Source organism: Ictidomys tridecemlineatus, chromosome 7 (genome assembly GCF_052094955.1).
Source record: "Ictidomys tridecemlineatus isolate mIctTri1 chromosome 7, mIctTri1.hap1, whole genome shotgun sequence".
In the NCBI taxonomy this organism is placed as follows: Eukaryota; Metazoa; Chordata; class Mammalia; order Rodentia; family Sciuridae; genus Ictidomys; species Ictidomys tridecemlineatus.
In genome coordinates this window covers 38,533,588-38,555,549 of record NC_135483.1, presented here as the reverse complement: position 1 = coordinate 38,555,549, position 21,962 = coordinate 38,533,588, and the positions used below count along the sequence as shown (strand labels likewise).

The 21,962-nt window shown below is 39.4% G+C and overlaps 1 protein-coding gene across 1 annotated transcript in view; it reads left to right on the top strand.

The window, feature by feature from the left end:
- Positions 1-18,307, top strand: part of Sdc2 (syndecan 2) — a 106,172-nt gene extending 87,865 nt beyond the window's left edge. The window contains exons 2-5 of the mRNA XM_005316321.5: positions 487-598; positions 9,360-9,496; positions 15,371-15,506; positions 17,040-18,307. Of these exons, the coding sequence (XP_005316378.2) occupies positions 487-598; positions 9,360-9,496; positions 15,371-15,506; positions 17,040-17,203 (549 nt within the window). The 3' untranslated portion in view covers positions 17,204-18,307. The remainder of the gene's footprint in view (positions 1-486; positions 599-9,359; positions 9,497-15,370; positions 15,507-17,039) is intronic.
- The last annotated feature ends 3,655 nt before the right edge of the window (positions 18,308-21,962 follow it).

Sequence of the window (21,962 nt, the reverse complement as noted above, 5' to 3'; positions counted from 1 at the left end):
GGTGTGCCTTGGTGGATCCCCAGGTGAATATTTGTCCTAAGCACTGTAATACCTTTAAGTGCAACCCAAGAAAGACAAGCGACTGGTGTGTTTGTAGTTTTTTTGCAGTAAAGGCACCTCATTTGTGAAGAAAAGAATGCTTGAGACTGCTTATCACTATCATCGGGATGACTGAAATTCTGACAAGTTTAGTGGAATGGAACAAAATAAGCCCGTGAGAGGTGCTTAGGTCTCTGCACTGTCTTTATTCTACTGGATTAGGCTAGTATTGGCTTCTCTTGGGGGGCATTAGTCCATGATCAGCCCTTGATTTAATACAGGTTGCCAAGTGTCCTGAGTAAGGAGAAGGCTAAGCTAGGCATGTAATTCAGCAGAACAGAGGAGAGGGAGGGCCAGTCACCACTGTGTAAATCTAAACACTAAGATAAATAAGCACATTTAAAAATCTCTCCTCATCCTGTGAATGCCTTGTCTTTTCTTTCTCAGAGAGCAGAGCTGACATCTGATAAAGACATGTACCTTGACAACAGCTCCATTGAAGAAGCTTCGGGAGTGTATCCTATTGATGATGACGACTATGCTTCTGCATCCGGCTCGGGTAAGGCCGCTGCTGTAGGCCTTTCTCTGTGCATGTGCACACACAGTTTCACTGTGCTAGACAGGCAACGTGCAGGGCAGTTACGAGCATAGTCTTTGCATCTGAAGTGTATGTGTGTGAATTCCAGCTTGTGAGAGCTTGGGGATTTATTTAGCTATGCTGAGCCTCAGTTTCCTCATTTATAAAAAAAAAGAAAGCCATAATCATCTTTAGCACATAGAGCTGTTGTGAGGAATAAAGGAATTGACACATAAGCTTAAACTTTTATTATTAAGACTTTCAGGGTGATGTCATAGAAACCACCCTTAAAGAAATCCCTCAAACACAAGTTTCATAAAACTGCCTGCCCCGTGTTAAAGATTATAGATGAGACCAAGAACTTTTTTTTTTCCCATCCCCTAGTCTATTGCTTAAAAGTAGGAGGGAAAATGAGCAAGCAGCCAAGTAAAACAAGGGGAGAATGCTCTCCTCAGCTTCCTTGGTATATAAATTATCTGTCATTTCCATGATGCTGTGTGACAAATCACCCCAACACTGAGTGATGGAGGGCAGCTAGCGTTCATTTACTTTATTCCTCAGCAGGTCAGCAAGTTAGGGCTGTTGCCTCAAGTGTCAGTGGTCAGCCATGGGCTGGGCCTGCAGCTTGGCTGATCTTGACTGGACTCCATCATCTCTCTGGGGCACCTGGGCAGACTTGGTGCTGATTCACACAGTCTGTCATTTTCCAGGAGTCCAGCCATTTGTTCATAGGGAAGAGCAGAGATCCCAACCAAGGCAGCGTGTAGAAATGTGCAGAGCTTCCTTCATCCTAGGCTTATAATTTGGTACTGCATTACTTATGCCACATTTTATTGGTCAAAGCAAGCCAGAAGGCTAGCTCAGACTTCACTTTTTTGGTGGGTGGGGGCAGTACTGTGGACTGAAACTAGGTCTTCATGCATGCTAGGCAAATGCTTTACCATTGAGCTACACCCCCAGCCTAACTCTATCTCTTGATGGAAGGAGTTACAGTCATGTTGTAGACAACATAGGTCCAAGGAATAAAGGAACCTACCATTTTTTAATCTACCTTATCTGGTAAATGTTTCATCTGTGTCAGGAAGAGCAGCCCCCATGAAGCTGAGAACAAGAAGTATCTTGTGCGCATATATATAAATTTTAAATATACATTTTTAATTGTTGATGGAATATTTATTTATTTATTTATTTATATGCAGTGCTGAGAATCAAGCCCAGTGCTTCACACATGCTAGGCAAGTACTCTACCACTGAGCCACACCCAGCCCCCTTGTGCATATATTTAATGGACAACTCAGAAATTTGAGGTCAGCAGCCTGCAAGAAAAATCTTATCCATGCCTTTTGCTTAGGATTTATTGTAGATTCAACAAATGGTAAAAGTTATGCTGAATATGATGTGTGATGATCAGATTGGTCTAGGCTTCAGAATGATCCAGAGCAAATTCAAATCAATTGTGTCCTTGGTAAAGATCTATCCATATAAGAGTGTTTTAAGTTGGAAAATGGCAAGTCAGAGAAATACAGGAGAGGTGGTGCTGACCTAGTAACAACACGCTTACAATGCAATCCTAATGTAAAAATAGCCCCAGTTATTCTTAGGAGGGTGCTGTATATCACACACGCAGAATGAGTGTGAAGAGAGTTGTTCTCCATAGCCCACAACTCTATTAATATCTTTCACTCATGGCACCTCTTTTTTTCTCAGAGAGAGAGAGAGAAAGAAAGAGCGAGTGCACCTCAAAATGTTTTGTTAACTGTCATTTTCAAAATGTTGCAGGATATAATAAATACGGACACTTTTGCCCCCATTTCACAGATCTTAGGATACAACAGTTGTTAGGGATCTGTAAAGAGTTGTCCAAGTCATTTTGCTGACTCCTGCCAAGACTGTCCTTAATTGAAAGAAAACAGGTGCATGGTTCTGCTCATCTGCTCTCCCTACTCACCCAGGTGAAAGGCAGTTGGAGTGAGTCATTTGAAATCCTGAACCAATGAATCAGATCAAGATAGATTAGATGGATAAATGTGGCCCAGTTGCTTCAGCTACAGTTCTACCTTTAGGCAAATCATTGCTGTAAAACAATAAACAAACAAAAAAATTGTTCTTGACTTTGGAAACCACCTTGTACTGTGCTGTGGATATTGTTTTTCAGCTTAAAGGTGGTAGTAGCAGTCATAACTAAAGTTTGTGAAGCACTTGCTTTTGGGGGGTGGGTGGGGGTACTATGCCAATCCTAATAACATCCCTGTAAAAGTAGATTCTGTTATGGTTCCATTTTTCACATGAGAAAACCAAAGGTATAGAGAGATTAAAGAACTTGCCTCAGGTCATACTGTCAGAAAGTAATGGAGCTGGGGCAAGGGATGGGCGTGGGGCTGGAGAATGTTCCATTCCAGTCCCTTACCATACTGCCTCCTTGTGTCATAAAACCCCATTCTTGAATTAAGAAGCCTTGCCCAGTCTCAGCTGGAAATACCAGGAATCCCCAAGTTTTGGCCAATGTACCATCTGGCCTAAATCCTATCAGGCTATCTAGTAGGAAAGCAAATGGCCTGGAAGAGAATGTCTAATGGCCCAGAGGGTACTTCTCAGGCGAGGAGATGGGCTCACATTATTTACTAGACTCAGAATAGGCATTAGCAAACACAAGCACAAATTCTTGTGTATTTACTGTGTGCCATACATGATGCCATATTCTTGGAACACAGATGGGAAAGACTTGGTTCCCATCCCCAAGAGACCATCCAAGAATCTAATGAGAAAAATGTTGAATGAGGACAAATATATTTTGTAACACCATGCGATAGGTGACATAATGTAGGAAAGTGTTATCCAACAAAAATTTAAGAGTTCAACAGCAATCTGTATACGGGGTAAAGTTGGGAGTTCATAACCCACTTGAATCAAACTGTGAAAGATGATGTATTAAGAACTGTGTAATGTTTTGAACGACCAACAATTAAAAAAAAAAAAAAAAAAGAGTTCAATACTAGACCTTTGGTTAAAGATAACAGGTTGAATGCACATGCCTTCCAGGACCCAGCTAAACTGATAATAAAGGAATTGGTCGTAAACTGACAAGGACAAACAAGACAGTCAAGGAGACGAAAGCCACAGGGTTTTGAAAGCTGGGAGGCAGATGGACTGATAGTAACAGTCTAAGAAGACTTGAGAAGACCCAGTCAGCCAACAGAGGGGAGAGCCAAGGGGCAAACCAGTCAATGTAGTAGAATCCCTTGGGGGCTCAGGAATCAGGGGCACTAAATGGAAAGTGATAATAAATTTAGGGCATTCTCTTGAAGATATCTTCAAGAAGCAAGTAGTTTCTTTGATTTCTTCCTTTTACCATGCAACAAAAATGGTCCCCAACCTCAGAGAAAAACTGGAGGTATGTTATTTGGAATAAAACATAGGGTCTTTGGGCTGGAGAGACTGTATTTAAAGTGATAATAAGTTCTTTGTTGAAGAGTTATTTCATGCTGAGATACTCCCAGTTGTCGTCTTCTACCAATCATTTCCCAGAACACTGGCTATCTGTCCTTTACCTTTTAGGTAGGGGACTGTGAGGTTCCTTTTTAGGATGTTGGACCAACTCAAAAGAAAAAAACTCAAAGATAGCATCCTTGGGAACTTTCCAACAAAACACATGTCTCTTAACTGGTGATGCTGACATTTGACAAACTTCTCCTGTCTGATGAGTTTCCAGGCAGATTTTCTGTGTGTAAATATGAAAGACAAGTATAGCTCCCTAGGCATTTTTGAAAAAGTTATAACATGAAAAATAGAGATTTCTCCAACCCCCAAATTGAGAGAGGACAGAAAATCACAGAACAAAGAGAACTTATGAAAAAAAACAACAACTTATTAACGTCAAGGAGATTTTATAACTGTGAAGCAAGAACAGGACACCATAAAACAGGAACATGCTGAGAGCCCTAGAGTTCTTGGTGAGTAGAACTCTCATGTCCAAGTGGGAAAACTCATTAGAAGATAAGAAGAGCCTATTCATTCATTCATAAACGAGCATTTATTAACCATCTACAATGTGAAGGAACAGTAGGCATTCTAGGAACACTCCAGTATGTAAAATTTAACAAAGCATTCTCTGCTGGGGTGGATTAATTCTCTTTATTCCTTTATGTAGTTCATCTGTGAATATATATTCTTTTTTTTAAAAAAAAGTTTTTTATAAGTTATCTTAGTCCATTTGGGCAGCTATAACAAAGTACCTTAGATGGAGTAATTTATAATATCATAAATTATTCGGTCACAGTTATGGAGGCCAGGAAGTAAAAAATCAAGGGCCTTCAGGTTTGGTATTTGTAAAGGCTTGCTTTCCTTCATAGATGATGCCTTCTTGCTGCATTCTCAAATGACAAAGGGGCAAACCAACTTCCCTGGGTTTCTTTAATAAGGCACTAATCGCATTCACAAGGGCAGAGAGAGCCTTCATGACCTTATCCACCTCTTAAAGTCTCTACCTCTTAATATTATTGCATCGGAGGTTAGGTTTCAGAATGTGAATTTTGAAGGGGCTCTAACATTCAGACCATATCATAGTAGAGAAAGAGTTTTGTTGTTGTTTTTGTTTTTTTTAAAAAAGGAGTAGGATATATAGTGAGCAGTGGGAACATACAGATAAAAGTCCATAATGAAGAGGTCACAGATCTCAGAGAGGAATGATATCATTGCTGAGTGAGATAATATATACAGGGGTTTGTCAAGTGGAAAAAGACTCTGGGGTCAGGTATTCCACATTGGAAGAATAGCAAGAGCTAAAAATCAGGGAGGTCCTCAAAGGGGATCCCTGATTTCTTTTGGTCAAGAGAGTTTGTCTTTTCATTAAAAAAAAATAAAAATAAAAACTGTAGCTGAGGCAAGTTCCTCATCTGTCTCCACCTTCAGAAGTTCTGGTTTGAGGGGGTTTTGTGCTTTGCAGATCTTTTCTCTCACATAGCTTCTCCCCACTCCTATCTGGTGACTCACATTTGGAATTCTCATGAAACACGGGAATCTTCTTCAGCTCTTTAATTGAAACTTTTTATTTCTCGTTGAAATTCTATTCTTTGTAAGAAAATGATTCATTATAGTAACAAATCAAGTGTATTGGATGTGAAACTTTGATGGATAATCAGGTAGGCCGATATAAAAGCGCAATGTATTTCTGGAACTATCATTATTAATGACTTATTTTTCCATGACACTTTATATGTATAGGCTGCTTCCCAATATGTATCACATCTGTGATTAATATATACTCATGTACCCCAGCATGATACTTTGGTCAGTGAAGGACTGAATATACATATCCGTGGTCCCATAAGATTAGAAGGAGGGCTGGGGATGTGGCTCAAGCCGTAGCGCGCTCGCCTGGCATGCGTGCGGCCCGGGTTTGATCCTCAGCACCACATACCAACAAAGATGTTGTGTCCGCCGAGAGCTAAAAAATAAATATTAAAAATTCTCTCTCCCTCTCTCTCTCTCCTCTCTCACTCTCTCCTCTTTAAAAAAAAAAAAAAAAGATTAGAAGGAGCTAAAAAAAATTTAAAAAAAAAACCTGTTGCCTAGTGACATTGTAGCTGTCACCATGCCGTAGCACAATACACTACTCACATGTCTGTAAACAAACCTACTGTGCTAGCAGTTTTGTAAAAATATAGAATGTATAATTGTTCACAATACTTGACAGTGATAATGAACAAACCATGTCACTGGCTTTTTTATTGACTGTGCTATACTCTTTATCATTATTTTAAAGGGTGCTTCTATTTATAAAAGAAAAATGTTTACTGTAATCTACTATTATGCCAAAAGCAGCCTCATACATCTTGTGTTTACTGCATCTCTGTGGATTACATTGTTTTCTCTTGTGCTTGATTTTGACTTTACTTTAGGATGTTTTGTTCATTGCAGCCCTGGGAACAAAAGTTATATCATATAAATAAATATATACATATATAGATAGATAGATGGGAGAGAGAAAGAGAGAAAGATTGATTGATTTCACATCATACAGCCCACGTGTGTAGTAGGTGATACCATCTAGGTTTACATGAGCATACTCAATGACGTTAGCACTGTGATGAAATTGCTTAGTGAAACTTCCTCAGAATTCGTTGTTAAGTGATATATGATTGTATATGCACCTCTGAAAACAAGTTATTATTATCTCCATTTTACAGATGAAGAAATTAAGACACAAATATTAATTGATCAAGGTTACAGAGCTAAAAAAATTCTAGAACCAATAGTAGGTTGGTTGGTTGGTTGGCTTTAAGGTATTTATTCCAATGTAGCCGGTGAGTTCTTCTCTGGAACAAGTGAGTGTGCTCTGAAGGTGAAGGGGGCAGTGGAGACATTGAGAGCGATAGCCATTGCACAATTGCCAGCCTGTTACCTCCTGCTTTCAGAGCTGCTTATTACATGGGCATGAATATTCCTTCCATATCATGTCAGAGTTCTGGAGAGCATATAACCCGTATTCTGTGTTCGGTTTGAGTAATTCAGAGGTATTCATCATTCATCCTCATCTGAGGAAGCAGGTTAGTTTGAGTTGTTACAGGGTTTGGGTCATTAACAAACTTGACCAATGATTAACTCTAAAAACAATATTATGTTTGAATGTCAGAAATTCACAAAATGCTGTTTTGGAGGAAAAGCAAAAAAAAAAAAAAAAAAGATGAAAGAAAAGAAAAAAAGGAGGCAAAATAAACAGTAGAGGCCAGATTGGAATCTATAAGGCCTCTGACACTGCTGGACACTCAGGGAGCACAAGAGGTGCAATCCTTAGCTTTATGAACTTTCCAGTCGGTTGGGGGAGACTTCAATCAATAGTTACATAAATAAATGTATAATTACAGATTTTTATAAACACAACTAGGTAAGAAAGTACAAAACATGATTTGGCAAAGAACTCTGACCTGATATGGAAAGAATGTCCTCTCTGGGGTCGGGGGTGGATTAGCAGTTAACTAGGGAGGGTTTCTGGCAGAAGGATGAAGAGAGGCATCATGGTTGGAACACGGGGGACAACGACACTTGAGAGGCAGAAGGGGTAGGCTGGGTGGAAGCATTCACCCCAGGAGCAGAGGGCTGCTGTTGTAGGAGCTTTAAACAGAGGGACGAGGGGGATCACCACCACTTTGTAGACAGTGGACTTCAATCAACTGAAAGGCAGCCTATTAGAAAAAGGCAGGTGTAGGGGTTCCTGAGAAGCTCACATGGCTTGGATCAGGGTGGAATCCAGGACTGCAGAAAGGGATCAGAGTAGAGAGACATTAAGAAGGTGACATGGAAAGGACTAGGTGGCAGATTCCATATGGAAGTAAGAGAAGAAATCACAGTTCTGGTATGTAGGGATGGGGGTTCCACTCACTGTGGGGCAACATGGGGAGAAGATTGGGTTATTGGGGTAAAGGAGAAGAGATTGTGAGCTCTGTTTTGGACATGTTAGAAGTCTGTTATTTTTTGAGTCATTCAAGTAAAAATGTCAAACAGGCGATTAGATGTATGGGTCTGAATTTGAGAGGAACAGTAAAGCTAGTGATATGAATTTTAAGTATCATCCATATTTAGTTGATGAATTGAAGCCATAGGTGAGAGAAATGGGAAGATGCCTAGAATTTATCCTCAAGGAACTCTTGATATTTGGCATTCTGGCAGAGGAAGTAAACCTGCAAAGGGAACTTTGAATAGAGAAATAGGGGAAAGCCAGCAAGTTATAGAAACACCCAAAAACAGTATGTCAAGGAGATGGCAATTGACACTGTCCAGTGGCGCTAGGTGTACATTGGTCAGCTTTTTGGTACTGTAACAAAATACATGAGATCATCAATTAAAAAGGGGAAAGGTTTATTTTGGCGTATAGTTTTGAAGGTCTCGGCCCATGGTTGGTTGCTTCATTGCTAGGGCTTGTGAGAACACACAGCAGAGAAGCCGTTGACCTTGTGGAAGCTGGGAAGCAAAAGAGAGAGAAAGGGTCTACAGTATCCCCTTCAAGGGCATTCCTCCAATCACTGGTTTTCCATTTGGCCCCACTTCTTCAGTTTTCTACTACCTCCCTATAGCACCGTGAGCTGGGAACCAAGCCGTTAATACATGGACCTTTGGGAAGCACTTTTCCAAATAATCACAGTGAGATTTGATTAGATGAGGACCATTGGATATGGCAACATGGAGGACATAAGTGACCTTAACCAAAAGCATCAATAGTATGATGACAGAATCAACTGGAGGAGCCAAGCAGAGTGGAGGAGATGGGGAGGATGAGATGGGCTCCTGAGGGTCCAAACCACCCTTGGGAAAGTGCTAGAAGGAGGAGCAGGCAGGGGCCTACCATGAGATGAGTCAGCTGTGGGAGACCTTTCATTCTTCCCTTTTTTTTTTTTTTTTGTATTTAGTTATGTTTTTTAAAATGCAGAAAGGAGCATGTTTCAACATACAAGGGAAGAAATCTTACTGAGCAGGGCTGCAGGAAAAAGGGCTACTCAAGAGTCTTCAGGATAATAACATCACCAAAAAAAAAAAAAAAAAAAAAATGGCCAGGCTACCCCCAGATCCCCTTTGAAATCCCTTCCCTGCTGTGAAGACTGGGAGGGTTTGCGCTCAATTCTCAAGGGTTTGTATTTTGAAAGAACTCTTTGCCTGCCTCTGTTAGTGTCAATGTCAGATACTGTCACCTGATGATGTACTCATCTGTGTCATGATTCACCTGCTCAGCTCACGTTTGCTGATTTTCTAGGAGGCGGCGATGAGGACATAGAGAGTCCAGAGTTGACGACATCTCGACCTCTTCCAAAGATTCCCTTCACGAGCGCTGCTCCCAAAGTGGAAACCACGACGCTGAAGACACAGAAAAAGATGCCTGCGCAGACCAAGGTGAGTTTAGCTTTGCATTACATTCATGTTACTGTAAATGCCCCTCTTGATTCACTGTACAGAAGAGTCCTTCTAAGAAACCACCCTTAAATAGTCTTTTTATTATTATATTATTGTAAGTGGCTCTTTCTTACTTTTCAGGATCATTTTGACATCTGCTCATGTACTTCTCTTTTCACCCAGGTCTCTCTTGCATGCAAATGTTTTTTGTTTTATTCATGGGTTTTTTGGATTTTGTTTGTTGTTGTTTGGGGGTACTAAGGATTTAACCCAGAGGCACTTTACCACTGAGCTCTATCCCCAGTCCTTTTTATTTTGAGACAGGGTCTAAGTTGCTGAGGGTTTTGCTAATTTGCTGAGACTAAACTGGCCTTGAACTTGTAATCCTCCTGACTCAGCCTTCTGAGTCTCTAGGATTATGGGCGTCTATCACCACAACTGACACAAATTTATTTTTACATGGCTCTCTTTCTTAAAGAACTTCTTAAGTCTAGTTCAGAAGCAAAACCATATTTATTTGGCTTAAGACAAGAATTTTTTTTTTCATATGGAATGTTCTGAGCTAGAGCTACTGGGAATTTTATATATGCTAGCAGGTTATGGAATGAGACTCTGGGTCATATCTTGAGCTGGTATGAGTCTCAGTGAGTCATTCTCTAGGTCTCCTCAGGCCCATCATTGGTGGTATGTAAACTTGGAACCATCATTGGTGGTATGTAAACTTGGAACTCTTCCAATGATCATGATGAGCCTGGATACCTCTGACTTATTAAGAATGAGACAGTTGACCTTAGAAAGAGCAAAGTAACTAGCCAATGAAAACTGAGCTCATGAATTTGGCCTTATTAGCATTACATCACAAGTAGTTGACCATTCACTAATAGGTAAGCTATTTAAGTTGGAAAATGCATATTAAAGTCTAGAGAAGGCCTAAGTTTCAGATCCTGGATCCAGTCAAATTTCTTGGGTCATTAAGAAGATGAAATGTGAGTCCACACAGCATGTACTTCTCTAAATGTTAATTGAATTTGGTGGCACAAAAAGAGACCAAGCCAGTCTACCAAATGAGCACACAGAATGACTGCAGTGGTAGACTTTGCAGGCACTTCAGGGGTAGCATGCTACTTGCGAAAACTTAGAAACGCAAGTATCCTGTTTGGAGCTCACCTGTCTGTTGATGTTACCAAGCCTTCACAGCAAACAAGATATGGAAGGCTGTTCCTGAAGGTAGTGATATGCCTGCCTTCTCTGGAGTAGAAAATACCCCTCTGCGGGTGGGAACATACCTGGGCTTTTCCTGCCCTTACCAAAATACCTTTGTATTTCCTCCTCTTCTTCAGTCATCCTGGTACATAGTATAAGGAATGGCACAGTTGGGTGGGTTTTGCCAGGTGTAGGGCAGCCAGGAGATCAGCGCTCTCCAGATGAGCCTGCTCCGTAGGCTTATAAAAGGTCAGTTCTTATTTCTAGAAGACAGACTTTGCAAGCCAGGCAACAGAAGGTAAGGGAAAGCTCCATAGGACTGAGGCAGACATATCTAGCATGTTCTGATTTATGTGTGGAAGCTACTTAAACTCTTATCAGTATCTAAGTTGAATGAATAAAAGAAGGACAAAGGGGAGAAATGAAAAGAGCAGGTGCAATGATACTGGGATGGCTGAGGAGTCTCTCATGGTAAGATGGCACAGTTTCCCACTATAGCTCTGGAAATTTCCATCTGGCTGTTACCACATTTTTACTTGACCTCTTCTCAAGACTGAATCATTTGAAATTAGCAACCGTTAAGACTCACTAACTTGAAGCAAGAAACTCTCCAGTGTCAGTCTGGGCTTTTGGTGAAGAAGAGTACTGTCCTGAGCGAAACATAGTTTGACATAGATTCCTGGCCTATTGACAACAGTGGGTTGAAAATTGAGTCAAGCTTCTGAAAACTGACTTAGGGAAATAATTGAACCATATCAAGATAAAGAATGCAGACATTTGGAAGATGAGTTTAGAAATTAAAGATACGAGGATGTTTTAATATTTTTATATTCCTTCTATTATTCATATTCAGAGTAATAATAAAAATTAATACATTCATGGAAGATCTATTCATTACACGTCAAACATGGCTCTAGGTACTGATAATGATAATATTGATCATGAATAACAATAATAATGATGATTTAATTTTCCATTTTGTAGTTACATTGTACAGCTGAATTAAACATTGCCTCTAGGAGGCCATTAGTGCAGATTTTGCTTTTGAATGGGTCTCGCAGTGGCATTAATGTCACTGTTGCAGATACTCTATCTAGTTGGTTGTAAATTTATGTGCCTAAAAAGTGAAAAGAACAGTTACTTGTTAGTACAGAGCATCCTTTGTAATCTTTCTCTCCATGACATTCCCGTGGCATCCAAACAACCAGACCTGGATGTGGCAGATCTTTAATAGGCTTCATTTAACCATTGATGCTGCATTTTTGTAATTTCATCTTGCACATATACGTTGAAGAGTTAAGGTATTTCAGATTAGTTCAATACTGTAAAATGGGTTCTGTTTCTATACAATAGAACTTTTCAATGTAAACAATAAATGTTCCTAAATACCTTTAGGGTTGTGTGCTTATAGACCATTCCTGTTAAGTGTAGGTGTGACTCCAGGTCTATGGACACCTTCTGTCCCCATATCCTTAGATCCCTAGAATGCTTTTGTTTGTTTGTTGTTTGGTTGGCTTTTTAGTTTTCCCTCTTATTGACTCAGCAGCTGAGTCAAAGGGAGCTGGACAAGTCACCTGTCTTAAATGACTTTAGGAACTCAAACCTCAGGTGAAGCCATGTGTTCTGGCATGGGATAGAGATGTTGTGGATGAGTTAAACTTGGGGTTGAATATTTCAGTAGCTACTATGTCCATTTCTTTCCCCACCAGAGTCTCTCCCTAGACACAAACCTAAGTGTCTTGTCACTTACGTTTTCTCTCCCCTTTCCTCACCCCTTATAGCAAAGCAGTGCTCAGGAGCATGAAAAGCTTCCTAGATTAGAACGGAGATAATCCATTCTCTGCTCTGTTGTCTGTCTTTCTGCCAGGCAGCCAGTTAGTGATGGGCTTTCCACGGGAAGAAAAATGGAGAAAACTCCAGCAAAATAACCACCAATGAGCGGCTCTCCTCAGCTTTACTGTGGTCATAGAGGCCTCAGATTTTCTACGATATTAATGTAGACAACAGTGACATCTGGGTACACGTACAACAGTGAAATGATATGTTCTATCTACCTCTGTATTTTGTAAGCCATGGCAGGTTGAAGTTTAGGTAGTACGGAACTTCTTGTAACTTGAAATGCAAAGACGATTCAGTCCATCTATCCCACTTTATTATATGATGTCTTCAGCAGAAGCCGATGTGTTCTGATCACTGAGACAGGGCCCCACATCTTGTGTACCCTGGTATTCAGTGGATCCACCTTGTCTAGCTTGTGGTCCTTTCTAGAAATGAAGGTTTAAAGCAATCCAAGGAGATCACATCTTTTCTTCTTATATTCTTTAACCCTCTCGACTTAAGCAGCAGGCTACCATTTTGAATGAACCCCAGCTTTGAAGAAGTGGTCATTCTTTGACCAGGCCATGGCATGTTGGACTGCAGAGTCCTAGAGAAGATTGGTGAAACTCTCAGGAAGAATTAAAGAGGAAAAAAAAAGACTCATTTTCTTTATAGCCTAACAGAGTTGGCAGTGGTTTTCAACAATAGTATGGGCCAATGTATAGACCTTCTCAAACTACGGGGTTCTCAAACCATAGAATCATCTGGATAGCTTTAAATAAACAACAATAATAATGAGTGCTACCTCTCCCACCCCAGACCAATTAAAACACAATCGCTGGTTGTAGGGTCTTTTTATTTCTAATGATTTTCAAGTAATTCAGATTTTCATATTTCAATATAACCTTGTGTGATGTCACACGAGATGGCCAGTGACAATGCCGAACGTTAGAAGGGCAACATGCATTCTGTAGAATTTAAAGTGCTCTCTGGTTTAAGAGAGGTGAATGATCAGAAGAAAAGAAGGGACAAATCTAGACTGACTAGGAGAATTGCATAAGCCAGAGAACGGATTTTAAGAATCATTTAGGCTAAGTGAGAGGTGGTGGAAATGGGCTTCAGAATTTTTCTTCTCAAAAGTAAGTGGTGGGCTGGGAGGAAACTAGAACCTACCCAGCATATACATTTCTCAGGATGTTGTAGGAACTTGAGGTATGAGGTGTTAAAGGCCTGTATGAAGCTGCGGAAATGAGAATCCAAGAAAAAAAAATTTAATTTGAGAGATTGGTAAGAGGCAAATTGACAGGACCATGATATTGGGAGACACTGTATAAAATGTGCTAAAATAGTATGTCTTCCCTCCAAATATGTTACCATTAGTGGAAATAGAAATTTACCACTGAATCAGATCAGTCCTCTTTTCTTTCTAAATTTGACAAATAGAGTTCAAGGTGTCACAGCCAAGGGTCAGTGTCCTGTAGGCTGCTGGCTAGGCAGGAGTATTGCTAAATGAAACTGAATCAGTGAAAGTAGTTACCATAGACTTTCTCTCTAACACTGTGGAGAATCCAAGAACCTGGGAGTGTCCTTCATTAGATGAGGAAACTGAGGTCTAGAAAAGTCACATGACTTGGTCAGTCCCACGGGAACTACTTGAAGAACCCAGGTCCTTTGAAGTCCTAGTCCAGGGTTCACGGAAGTACTTGGACTAAGTAGAGGGAGGCTGGGGGCTTCTCCCCACAATGGGAGCCGAGAGAACATGGTTGGACACAAGAGAATGCCTGAAAGGGAGCTGTCACACAGTGCCCTGGGTAGCAAAGAGGTGGAGGAGTAAGGAGAATCACGGCAGTGGTGTTAGGTTAGAGCAGTGGAAGGGAGATGGTGGCCAGAAGTCAGGAGAGTGGTGAGAAAGGAGAAATCTTACAAAATGTCTGCTTGCTAAAATGTCATTAGCATTATTATGCACTCACAAAGTAACCATCTTGTCTGTTCATATGATGGGTTTTATGCAAAAACCATGAATTACATGGGTCCACCATGGGCCTCACCCATTGATACAAACATACAAAATGGTATTTCCAATTATTTCTTAAACTCATTTTTTCTTCTTAAAAAGGAACATTGGAATACACTCACCCATTATTTACTGTTTCCAGCACATTTAATATTGTTATTACTATTTTATTTTGCAGTGTTGGGGGGGGGGTCAAACCTAGAGCCACATGCATCTAAGTAAGCACTATACACTGAGCTACATCCCTGGCCCCTGGCATATATATATTTTTTTAATTGACAGTGCTAGGTATGGTGGTGCATGCATGTAATCCCAGCAACTACAGAGACAAGTTCAAGGCCAGCCTCAGCAATTTAGCATGGCCCTCAATAACTTAGTAAGACCCCGAATCAAAATAAAAATTTTAAATTTACAAAAAAGGACTGGGAATGTAGCTCAGAGGTAGAAAGCCCCTGGGTTCAAAGTTCAATCCCCATTTAGCTCAGTACTACAATAAATAAGCAAGCAAATATATTTATATTTATATATATATAAATTATACATGATATATTTATATACATTTATTTATGTATAGTATATATGTTGACTTATAAATAAGCATATACAGGAGCTGGAGTGTGGCTCAGTGGTAGAGCACTTGCCTAGCATGTGTGAGGCACTGGGTTCAATCCCTGGCACCACATGAAAATAAAAACAAATAAAATAAAGGTATTGTGTCTACCTACAACTTAAAAAAATATTTAAAAAAATAAGAGCGTATACATATGTACATGTATATGTCTCTATATATTTACTTGTTTATTAATTAACAGTAATGTTTTTAATTTTTCCCATACCAGTCACCTGAAGAAATTAATAAGGAAGAAGTTCAAAACTCTGACTCAAAAAGGAAAATGGACTCTACTGACGAGAACACAAATGTGTACACTGAGAAGCACTCAGACAATCTGTTTAAACGGACAGAAGTCCTAGCAGGTGAGTTGTGGGTACGGATCAGGTGGAAGGATGCTTAAATAGGGCTCTTTTTTTCTTTTTAATACATATTTTTTAAGTGGTCACAATATCTTTATTTTACATTTGTGTTGTGCTAAGGATCGAATTCTGTGCCTCACACATGCTAGGTGAGCACTCTACCACTGAGCCACAACCCCAGCCCAGGGCTCTTTTTTTTAAAGGAGTATTCAGAGATGTAGCAAAGCTTGCTGCCTCACTATTCCCTCCAACTGGAAGCAGTGTTGAGAGCCTTTCATTCCACAGTAAGAGGCAAGAGGCTAGGCACACTTTGTTTTCTGCTAGCTCCCTGAGCCCAGCCCATAGTAGGCCATTGGGTAGAGCCAAGGGTGGGAACAGTAAAGCTCTGAATAGGACCAGAACAATTTAGAATTGGATGTGTCAGGGTTTGAAGTTCAGTCAGCCTTGCTCCAAATCATCCCTGATATCAAAACAAACTTAGGAGAAGGAAATGTTCTTTGCAGAGAGGACAGTTGATAATATCTCTAATCTGAGAATCTGAAATCTGAAATGCACTAAAATCCAAATGCTTTTGAATGCCAACATGATACCACAGTGGAAAATCACACACCTGACCTTGTATGATGGATTGATGTCAAAACCTAAGCACAATATGAACTTTGCTCCATGCACAAAATTATTTTAAATATTATATAAAATTTCCTTTAAGCTATGTATATAAGGTGTCAATGAAACATAAACGCATCTCATATTTAGATTTGGATCCCATCTTCAAGATATCTCATATATATGCAAATATTGCAAAATCCATAAAAGTTCATACACTGAAACATTTCTAGACCCAACCTGTTCTAACACTTGCTCGTCTTGTCTTTTCTTTTTGCATTATTGGGAATTGAACCCAGGGGTACTCTACCACTGAGCTACAACTCCAACCCTTTTTTATTTTTATCTTGCTAAGTTGCTAAGACTGGTCTTAAACTTGTGATCCTCCTGCCTCAGCTTCCTTAGTAGCTGGGATTACAGGTGTGCGCCACAGCACTTGGCTAACATTTGTTTAAAAGAGGAAGATTTGCAAGATTAAAAACAGCTAATCCTTGAAAGAATAGTCTCACATTCAAGACTAGAAAGAAATTTGCATGCTTTTCTTCATATTTACTCTTTTAAAAATGTTAATTCAATTATATCATGTTTTGTGTTTTCATTGAAAAAGCAATTAGAAGATTAGAATATAAAATGTAAGTACTGAAAAGACAAAAGCCTCTGAAAGTATGGAATTAGTTGAGGTCACAGCCAGATTTTTCTTTTTGTGTTTTTGGGTGTTATTAATACTAATCAAAGAAAGTATTGTACCTTCCTAAGGAATGTTAAATTTGCATAATCACTTTTATTGAATCCAAGCTTTCTTTTTTTTTTTTAAATGGGTTTTCAAATTAAGCCTTTTACAAAAAAAATGGAAATAGATTAAGTTTGACAAAGCATTTCTGCAACCCTTGAATCTCATCTAAATATAATCTTCCTTTTGGTGGCTTTCAGCTGTCATTGCTGGTGGAGTTATTGGCTTTCTCTTTGCGATTTTCCTTATCCTGCTGTTGGTGTACCGCATGAGAAAGAAGGACGAAGGAAGCTATGATCTTGGGGAGCGCAAACCATCCAGTGCTGCTTATCAGAAGGCACCTACTAAGGAGTTTTACGCATAAAACTCACTCTTTAGTGTCTCTATTTATGAGATCACTGAACTTTTCAAAATAAAGCTTTTGCATAGAATAATGAAGATCTTTGTTTTTTGTTTTTTTTGTTTTTTTCATTGAAGAGCCATTCTGGCACTTTAATGACAAAATCCTATTGTATTTAAAACTTTTCATGTATTTCTTTAGAACAACGTAAAATTAAAATTTAACATCTGCAGTGTTCTGTGAATAGCAGTGGCAAAATATTATGTTATGGAAACCCTGGATGTTCATAGAATTGGTTTAAACTTTTATGCGCAAATGCAAAATGATTGTTTTTAACCTATGGTTGGAAGATAAAAGCTGTGTCATTTGTGTCAGCATGTCTCAGATGGACCTTACCAAGTTGGTCTTACTTTTGTTAATTTATCTGTTGTGCCCTCTCCTCTTGTCCCCTTAAAAACCAAACCAAACCCTATGCCTTTTGTAGCTGTCATGGTGCAATTTGTCTTTGGATGATTCAGATAATGGTAACTTAGTGTACATGTGATTTTTCAAATAATGTAAACTTTAACCTCCACTTTGTATAAATCTTTAAATGTCAGACTATCCATTTTACACTTGCTTTATTTTTCATTACCTGTAGGTTCAGGCAGATTTGCAACAGCAAGTTAATGTGTAAAATTGGATTATTACTACAAAACTGTTTAGTCCTATCTATCTAATCAGATCTTCTTCTGGGAGGATTTGATGTGAGTTACTGACAAGCCTCAGCAAACCCAAAGATGCTTAACAGTATTTTGAGAAGTTGCTGCAAATTTCTTTGGCCACTGTATTTGTTAATTTCTTGCAATTTGAAGGTACGAGGAGGGATTTAAAGGAAAAAAAATCAGTTTTTGTTCTTAAAAATGCATTTAAGTTGTAAACATCTTTTTAAGCCTTTGAAGTGCCTATGATTCTATGTAACTCGTCGCAGACTGGTGTTAATGAGTATATATAACAGTTTAAAAAAAGTTGGTATTTTATAAGCACAGACAATTCTAATGGTAACTTTTGTAGTCTTATGAATAGACATAAATTGTAATTTGGGAACATAAAAACTACTGAATAAATCATGTGGCCTAATATTGAAAATGTCACTGTTATAAATTCTGTACATTTTCGATCAAAAGTACATCTCCCCTTTGCTAACGACCGTCTGCTCTCAAGGATGACGTGGGTTTGATTTCTAAGTGTTTCCACAGTATCTGTAAATCAAGACCAAAGAGCCTGTCAATGAGCTATTTATTACCAAATTTACTTCTGAATTGGCCAGAGGAAATCTGAATGTATGATCCTGTGTGTGTCTGGGTCCTGATGCTGGAAGGCTGCCAGGGAATTTTGACGTTTGCAACCTTTATAGAATAGCTAATGGCAGTACTGAGACAGATGCATAACTTTTAAGACTGTAAATTCCAAAGAACCAAAGGGGGCTTTCTGGAAGGAGGTATCTCAGGCTGAGTCGTGTAGATTGACTTAGCTTTGAAACTGTATTCCTGAAGCTTTATCAGAAGAGCCAGTATACGGAACACCACAGGTCACTATATGGAAGGAGGGAAGGGCAGAGAGGCCTTGCGTGTTACAATGAGGACCCTGCTGCTCAGGATTGAAGTTGCTGGAGTGACACTTGAGGATGTGAAGGTCTGAGGGTGCCCTGTCTGGGTATTTACTGTACTGAACATTTCCTTTTCCTATTTTATCATTCATTTTGTTTTAAACTGAGTTATGGAAGTGGGAAGAAGACAGAAAACAAGTGATTTTTTTTTCAAACATATAACTTACTTTATTTAATAAAGTTCGAATGATTCATTTAGAGAACATTCCCTGGAATTGCCACAGAACTCACTCTAATTTTTTTGTTGTTGTTTTGTTTTTAAAGCAACACTTAGAACAGTGTTTGCCTAAATCCTTAATGGCCTTAATTCTCAAATGCCTGCCCCATCACTTCCAGACTCAGTTAACTTTGCTTAGAATGATTAAAAGGAAATGATAGGCCCTTCTCAAGCCACACAGTCCCCCTCAATCACAGAGATTAAGAATGCAGTGGGTATACCTCTCAATGTGCAAAGCAGAGTGAAATTCTATTCATAGAAAACTTGCTTGGAATATCCGTGCCAGGAAAAGAAATTTTCTGGCAAATATTTTGTCACTGCTGTAAAGCAAAATATTTGTTAAAGTGCCAAAATAAAGTCTGTCATGGCAAAAGTAAATCATTGTATAGACTGACATCCAGTTTTCTGTAATTGTACTGTTTTCTGCTTAGTTTTTTTTTTCTAATTTTTTGGATGCAGAAAATAATACTATAAAAAGCATTAGTAATCATTAGTGAGTTCAGGAAAATTTCAGTAAAATATAAATATTAAAACGAGTGTGAAAAGTTCCTCTTTCCTTAACCACATGCAACATATTATTTCCCTTGTGTGAATACAGCTTTGTGTTTGAGAGACTTGTAGTATTTCAACTATCTATTTTTAGCACATCACCTAGTATGGGTGGGAGGGATAATCTCTTTGTTTCTCCCCAGAGTTTTAGCTGCAGGTGTATGGTAAATGAACTTTAGGATTAAAATCTGATTAATATTGAATTTAGATAGAACAAGATGATGGAAATTGCCATCAATTAACGTTAAAATTCAGTAGTTTCACATCAAGTGTTTAGTGAGTTGATATTTTGGTAATGTACTTGTTTTGCAGAATAGATAAAATGTCCTTGCCAGTTGGGAAACAGTCTTACTTAATATAGGGTCTAAAAGCTAAATGAGTAGAATGTAATTACCCACTCAGATGGCCCTAAAGAAACTAGTATGTCCTATAGAGGGTGTTGATTCCTTTAAGAACAAGAACTCCACAGTTTCTAGAAGCTTATTCAAAAATCTTAGACATTTTGAAACTTGAAGGAACATTTTTAAGTGAGGAGAAAAATTATAAAACCTAAACATTGCATGATTAATTTTATAAGGTTTTTCTTTATAGCCTTATTACCATTATCTAATGAGCTAGTAGAAAAGGTATATTTTAAAACATTTGGTTTAAAAAGTCCATGACTTTAAGCACCACCATGTCTAACATGAGGTTCTAAGTCCTAGATCTCTAGTAGGCAACAGTGAGACCCTAAGAGGCTCCCAATCAAGCCAGATATAAGTGGAGTTGTAAGCATTGATGATCCCTAAGACCCTTTTCAATAATGCTAATATTTTATGCCTATAGTGAAATTTGAGATGTGGCCATTTTTAAGGTTTTAAGTTCAGCCAGCATAGAAACCTGTGAGAGGGGCAGAACATCTGTGTGCCTTTTAGCCATAGAACAGTATGAAAATGAATTTTGTCCCACTGTCTCCTAACCCTGGGTAACATTGCTCAGGATTATAAGTTTCCATTTCTTTTATCTGCTATATAGGGACTTCAGCGGAGCCCTTTCTGACCAGGGAACTCTGGCAGCCTTGGGAGCAACTTGGTTTCCTGTGAATTAGCTGGGAGGGTGTGTAACCCTAGCCACGGATCCAGCCCACAAATAACATAGTGATGCTTTAGACTTTGGTGCTTTGGATATGCTGAGCACAAGGTACATTCGTTCCAGTTTTGTTGTAAAAATAGGACTCAAGTAACATGTTTCTATGTATAAGTCCAACCAACAAATATTTGCCTACTGACTTCACAGGACACGTGAGGAAGCTGGGAGTATGGGGGTGAACTAGGAAGTCAGACCCTGTTCACAAGGAGCCTTCCTGGACTTGTAAGGCAGATGCATAATGGAAATAAAATCAATAAATGAGACTTAACAAGTGGACATTATCAGTTGGTGGTAATTTCCACAATGGACCTAGTACAGGTTAAGGTAAGGGACTGAAGGATAACCAGTCAGGATGGGCTAGGTATGCTGCAGTAACAGTCTTAGCAACTTCAAACAGCAAAGATTTCTTTCTTCAAACTACGTGTCCACAGGCTGGTGGAGAGATATGCTCTGGGTAATTGTCATCCACACTCCAGGGCTCAAGCCTTTAGAGAAGCCTTTATCTGAAACACTGAAAGGTACTGAGGTAGAAGGAAAAGAGTGGACACACACAGTAAATCTTAAAGCTTGTATCCAGTAGAAATTTGTCACTTCCATCCCAATTTCATTGGCTAAAGCAAGTCATATGGCCCATTTAAGGTCCAGGGCACAAAGAAGTGCAATCCTGCTTTGTGCCCAAAAGGAGAGAGAACAGTCATCATAATCTGATGGCCTAGTCGGGAACCATCTTAGAAGGTGAGGCCTGAGTGCTGTGGAGCCATTTGTGCTAAAATCAGGACAAGTCTTCTAGGTGATGGGAAGGCCCTAAGGAGGGAACAAGTTTGGCATGTTAGAGGAACAAGGAGCAGACCAATAGCTGGAAGGGAGGGGATAGTGATAGACGAGGTGGGAGAAGAGGATTGAAAAGTACAATCACCTCCTGATCTATCTTCCTTTCTTCTACTTTGGTTATCCTATATTTCATTCCCTACCGGGAAGTCCAACTTCTCTCAGGGTCTACAGGAACTGCCCCCTGGATGTGCATTGTAAGAGAACACAGTGAGAGGGGAGGGCCAGTTCAGAGGTGATTATAGCCACCTAGGAGAGGAAAGTGATGGCCTGGCCTAAGGTGGTCAACATGGAGATGGGGAGGATCTGTTTGGGGAGGTAGAACCAAGGGTCTTGCTGAAAGGTTGGTAGGAGTAGGGAGCACGGAAAGAAAGAAATCAAAGGTGACCTCCATATATGTGTCTGAGGAGTGG